The sequence below is a fragment of the Grammomys surdaster genome, unplaced genomic scaffold (assembly GCF_004785775.1).
Source record: "Grammomys surdaster isolate TR1022 unplaced genomic scaffold, NIH_TR_1.0 127420, whole genome shotgun sequence".
Classification (NCBI taxonomy): Eukaryota; Metazoa; Chordata; class Mammalia; order Rodentia; family Muridae; genus Grammomys; species Grammomys surdaster.
In genome coordinates this window covers 1-6,367 of record NW_021621813.1, presented here as the reverse complement: position 1 = coordinate 6,367, position 6,367 = coordinate 1, and the positions used below count along the sequence as shown (strand labels likewise).

Genomic DNA, 6,367 nt, shown 5'->3' with positions numbered 1-6,367 from the left:
TGTATGAATTTTGTCATTATCCTACCAGGGTCCAACGTGGATGTGGGAAAGGAACATGTATAAACTGGGATTGCCTTTCCATGGCAGGGAACGTGTACATAAATCTCAGTCAGTCAGGACTCATGAGAAGTCTTTGGCAGTACCATCATCCCTGCTTCAGATTTATTTTCTGGCTGATCTCAAACTTACTGGATGACTGAGGTTGAATGAATTTCTCATTCAACTGCCCAACAAATGTTGTGATTAGAGGCCAACGTCCATTGAGTGAGCCTTTACTGTACACTTTAGTGTTTCGTGGTGATATTCTGCCCTAAATGCATATTTAATTGGTTTCCTTTTGGAATCCTTGATTCCTCCGAGGACATTTTATCCTGCTTGCATTTATTGCCACCACACCTGTCTCTGTCTCTCGCTCTGTCTGTATCTAAATCAGTCTGTCTCTGCTTAGCTCTGTCTCTCTCCTTTTCTGTCTTTAAATCTGTCTGTTTTTTTTTTTGTATCTCTCTCCTTAATTTTTTTAGGAAGAGTTTCTCTGGGTAGCCCTGGCTGTGCTGGAACTTCTTCTATAGACCAAGCTGGGCTCAAACTTAGAGACAGAACTGCTTCTGCCTCCCTAGCGCTGGAAATAAAAGCCTGAGCTATCGCTGCCCAAGCTTTATCCAGCTTTTTTGGCCTCTGCAAAGACATTGGTCCTGCAACTTCTCTTGGTATAAGTCAAAAACAAAAAAAAAAAATTATACTATGCTAGACTTAACCAATGCATTTTCTTTTCTCTTTCTTTCTCTCTTTCTTTCTTTTCTTTTCTTTTTTCTTTTTCTTTTTCTTTTTTTTTTTTTTTTGGTTTTTTGAGACCGGATTTCACTGAATAGTCCTAGCTGTCTGTTGAGGAACTCACTCTGTAGACAAGGCTGACCTCAAACTCAGAAATCCACCTGCCTCTGCCTCCCAAGTGCTGGGATTAAAGGTGAGCGCCACCGCTGCCTGGCCTCCAATGCATTTTCTATTGAAAAGTTTCTTATCAATATTTTTGTTTCAGGTAGTGCCTGGTGTACCTTAGACTGTCCTGGAACTTGCTATATAGTTAACAATGACCTTGAGAGCTCACCGCTTAGGAGCAACAGCAGAACTCACTGAGGATCTGAGCTCATTTCCAAACACAAATGTGAGACCTCCACTGTCTATAATTTTACTCCAGGAGGTCCTATAACCTTTACTGCCTCCAAGTGCAAGACAGTTGCATACGTGCATTGCAGGCATTCACATGTATAAATAGTTGTGGGAAAACACAGGCAAAAACATGTTTTTTAACTTTTCAGTAAGTTATTTTCTTTTATTTAAAGAACACATAATCCAATAATAAGGAAGGAATATTTTCAATTGTTTTTTTAAACAATCCCACTATATAAATGAGTGACATAAAACTACTACAAACAGGCCTGCTTAGTTTCCCCCAAATACACTAATGAGCCTCTTCTTTTCTATAAAGGCCTGGATAAGTCAAAGAGGCAAAAGGTGTTTTATAGAGTCAGGAGGTATCTCCTCCAACTCGTCAGTCTTCAACGATCCTTTGCCAGAGCTCCTCTGTAGATGGGCCTGAACCTTGAGTATCCTCTGGACCTTGGGCAGCAGCTACCATGGCTACTGGAGGTTCAGCTACTGCTAGGCCAGTCTGGACTTTTAACTGCTACTCACTGGCCAGAGTCCCCAGCTGTAACAGGGGCACGGCCATCAAGCAGATATTCTTGCTGACTAAACCTGGAACCATCACAAGCCTGGTCATGATGGAGAGAAGATTCCTGACTGCAGTTGAGTTTGAGAATGGAATCCTCATCAAATGTGCCTAGACACATGGACTCTCCATTGGCAGAGGCAACAACAGATAAAGAACCAGGAAAATGGGTTGAGTCAGAAAACACTTCAGAGCTTCCATTTACCCCTGGCAAACCTTCTGGAAAATTCTGGAGTTCGTCTGCTTGTACATACCTTGGTTGTTCTTGAACCAGATCTGAAAAACAAAGGAGACATCAGAAGAATACCTGTTTTCCCTAGCTGGACCACAGGGTGAAGCTTTGGGATGTAAGGTATTTCTATAGCAACACTACATGAGTCAGAAACATAGAAGTCTGAGACTCAAGATCCCTAGGAGATTGTAGTAAGGTAGAAAGTGTATGACTTGACACCAAAAGACTGGGGAGATTGAGCTAGTATGTCCTGGGTGTTAGTAGGCACTCTGATGTCTAGGTCTCTGAGACCTTGCAGGGGAATAATGTTCATCCGTATTGGTATCTGGTTGATGGAGAAAATGATGTCCAGCATTGGATGCATGAATATCCACCACCAAAATCTATCCACACTGCCCTAAGCATTTAAGAAGATCAGAATTCGGGGGCTGGAGAGATGGCTCAGTGCTTAAGAGCACGGACTGCTCTTCCAGAGGTCTTGAGTTCAATTCCCTGCAACCACATGGTGGCTCACAGCCATCTGTAATGGGATCTGATGCCCTCTTCTGATGTGTCTGAAAACAGTGTACTCACATGCATAAAATAAATAAATCTTTAAAAAAAAATCAGAATTCCAGTGCCTGATGGGAAAGGGGACATTATTGTTGTTGGACTGAGGCAGACCTTGATCTTCGTCTTTGTCATACCAACCAATGATGCCAGCTCCTGAAGTTTCTTCTGGTTTGGGGACTGGCACTCGTTCTTGCAGCAGGAGCTGTTTTTCTTTGGTGTACACAGTGCATTCCTTTCAAGGCATTCTTGGAGTCACAGGGCCAGTTTGTGTGTCAACAGAAACACTAAAAGCTAGAAGAGCCTGGACTGAGCTCATGAAGTCTCAAAGAAAACACAAAGGCCAGCCAAGGCTACTATACCCAACAAAACTCTCAATCAATATAGATGGAGAAACCAAAATATTCCAGGACAAAAACCAAATTCAAACAGTATCAATCTACCAATCCAGCCCTACAGCAGATTATAGAAGGAAAACTCCGACACAAGGAGGGTACCTACACCAAAGATAAACCAAGATATCTCACAACAAAGCCCAAAGAAGAAAACCACATGCACATAATGTAATGTCACTTACACACACACACACACACACACACACACACACACCAACAGGAACTCACAATCATCTGCCTTTATTTCTCTCAATATTAATGCACTCAACTCACCTATAAAAAGACATAAGCTATTAGACTGGATACACAAACAGGATCCAGCATTTTCCTGTATACAAGAAACCCACCTCAATAACAAATACAGTCACTACCTCAGAGGAATAGGATGGAAAAAGGTCTTGCAAGCAAATGGTCTCGAGAAACAACCTGGAGTTGCCATCCTAATATCCAGTAAGATAAACTTTCAACCAAGTTTTCAAACAACATGAGAAAGGACACTTTATACTCATCAAAGGAAAAATTCACCAAGAGATAGCCTCAAATCTGAATATCTATGCCACAAATACAAGGGCACCCACATTCATAAAAGAAACTTTGCTGCCGGGCAGTGGTGGTGCACGCCTTTAATCCCAGCACATGGGAGGTGAGGCAGGTGGATTTATGAGTTCTTGATTTCGAGGCCAGCCTGGTCTACAGATTGAGTTCCAGGATAGCCAGGGCTACACAGAGAAACCCTGTCTCAAAAAACCAAACCAAAAAAAAGTAAATAAATAAAATAAAGAAGAAACTTTGCTAAAGCTCACACATTGAACCCCATACAATAATAATAACAGGAGATTTCAACACCCCACTTTCATCAACTGACAGGTCATTGAAACAGAAACTAAACAGAGACACAGTCAAACTAATAGAGGTTATGAACCACATAGATTTGACAGATTATCTACAGAAAATTTCACCCTAATACAAATACATGTTCTTCTCACCACCTCATGGTACCTTCTCCAAAACTGACCACATAATTGGTCACAAAACAAGCCTCAACTGATACAAGAACATTGAAATAATCCCATGCATCCTTATCAGATCACTATGGCCTAATGCTGGTCTTCAATAACAGTAAAAACAACAGAAAGCCCACATACACATGGAAACTGAACAACTCTCTACTCAATGATAACTTGGTCAGGGAAGAAATAAAAAAGAAATCAAAATCTTCCTGGAATTCAATAAAAATGATGACATGCCAAGCCCAAATTTATGGGACACAATGAAAGCAGTTCTAAGAGCACTAAGTGCCCTGGTAAAGAAATTGGAGAGATCCTACCCTAGTAATCTGACAGCACAATTGAGAGCTCTAGAACAAAAAGAAGCAAAGACATTCAAAAGGAATAGAAGGCAGGAAATAGTCAAAGTCAGGGAAGAAATAAAATAAATAGAAACAAAGAGAAAGATACAAAGAATCAACATAACCAAAAGCTGGTTGTTTGAGAAAAATAAATAAGGTAGATAAACCTCTAGACAAACTAACTAAAGGGCATAGAAACAGTATCCAGATTAACAAAATCAGAAATGAAAAGGGAGACATAACAACAGAAACTGAGGAAATTTAAAAAAAATGTATTAAAAGAATTTTGTAGTAACTATTTTCTCCTTTTATTTAATGAACATATAATCTACCAATAAAGAACAAATAACTAAACTGACTTCAAAACAATCCCACTATATAAACCACAGTGGTAGGAATCTTCAACAGATAGGCCTGGTTAATTTCCACAAATACTGGGATTAAGGATGTGCATTAACACTTCTCCCTAGCTGTAAAGGCCTGGATTGGTCAAGGCGCTGGGAGGCGTTACTTGCAGCCTGGATGATATGACATAGTAAGCCAGTCATCTGAATTGTCAAAATCTTCAAGGATCTTTTGCCAGAGTTCCTCTGCCGATGGACCTGAACCTTGAGCATCCTCTGGGCCTTGGTCGGCAGCTACCAGGCCAACTGGAGCTTCAGCTACTGCTAGGTCAGACTGGACTTCAACTGCTATGGATTGACCAGAGTCCTCAGCTGTAACAGGGGCACGACCATCAAGCAGATATTTTTGCTGACTAAACCTAGAACCATCACAAGCCTGGTCACGATGGAGAGAAGATTCCTGGTTGCAGTTGAGTTTGGGAATGGAATCCTCACCAAATGTGCCTGAACACATGGACTCTCCATTGGCAGAAGCAACAACAGATAAAGAACTAGGAAAATTGGTTGCCTCAGAAACAGCTTCAGAGCTTCCATTTATCTCTGGCAATGCTGCTAGAACATTCTGGAGATTCCTCCTCTTGCATGAGGCCCGGTAGTTCTTGAACCAGGTCTGAAAAACAAAGGAGATATCAGAGGAATACCTGTTTGCCCCCAACTGGTACTAGGTGAAGCTTCTGGAGGGAAAAGAAATACTGCCTGAATCAGCAACAGACAAATCTGAGACTCTAGATCCCTAAGAGATTGTAGTAAGATAGAATGTGTGTGACCTGACAACAAAAGTAAAGAAAGATCCAGTTAGTGTGTCCTGTGTTGTACTATGGGCTCTGAGGTCTAGGTCTCTGAGACTCTGCAGGAGAATAATATTCATCCATGTTGGTACCCAGGTTGAAACAGAATGTGGGGTCCAGCCCTGGATGCACGCATATTCACCTTCCACAACTTTCCAAACTGTCCTAAGCATTTAAGAGCACAGAGCAGCTTAAGTGTCTGAAGGGGGTGGGGGGTGGATACTGTGGCTATCAGAGACAGGGAAATGAAAGAGGCAGACCTGGATCGCACTCACTGTCACACCAACCCTTGATGCCAGTTCCATGCAATCCTCCCGTTGTGGGTTTGGGCACCGAGAAAAAAAATCTCGGAGCACGTCCTTTTGTGCTTTGGTGTATACAGTGCGTATTTGCCTCTCCTTCTTTGGAGTTGCAAGGCTGGTTCGTCGGTCACCATGTTCAGCTGACAGCATCCTAGGTCGTAGACAACGCTGGAAAGTAGATCTCATTGAGGATATTGAAGGTATCTGATGAATTGGACGGAGTAAGAGGCTTCTCAGAGTTGGTAAATCTGGGTCCATTACAGGACCTGGTTGCATTTGTATAGTTGATTGTCTTGATGGACTTTGGGACTCTTGCTGACCTAAGTCTCTTTTAAGGACTGAAAGACTTGATTGCATTGGACTTCTTGGACTCACTGGGGGACTGTGACACACTTGGAAAGGCAAATTCTTTGCAGGCTCTTGAGACATTTGGAAACTGGTTTCTATGGGTGCATTTGAAGACATTTGGAATTTTGAATCCAAGGAGGGACCTTGTGGCATATGTGGGCCCTGAACTTTTCGGAGCATGTTCCTACAGGGGAACCTGGAAAAAAGGAAACACATCTGAAAAGTTCCAGAGAGCACCCATCATGCCTAACCAGCACATGCTTTTGAATTCT

At 42.0% G+C, this 6,367-nt stretch overlaps 1 protein-coding gene and 1 pseudogene across 1 annotated transcript; both read right to left on the bottom strand.

The window, feature by feature from the left end:
• Positions 1 to 1,549: 1,549 nt before the first annotated feature.
• On the bottom strand, positions 1,550 to 3,064 carry LOC114615632 (annotated as a pseudogene).
• Positions 3,065 to 4,760: 1,696 nt separating this feature from the next.
• Positions 4,761 to 6,275, bottom strand: LOC114615631 (homeobox protein Mix.2-like). Its single transcript, XM_028761311.1, has 2 exons — positions 5,706 to 6,275; positions 4,761 to 5,267 (listed from the first exon to the last, which is right to left on the bottom strand). Exons 1-2 carry the CDS (start codon positions 6,273 to 6,275, stop codon positions 4,761 to 4,763), a joined length of 1,077 nt encoding a protein of 358 aa, XP_028617144.1.
• Positions 6,276 to 6,367: the final 92 nt, after the last annotated feature.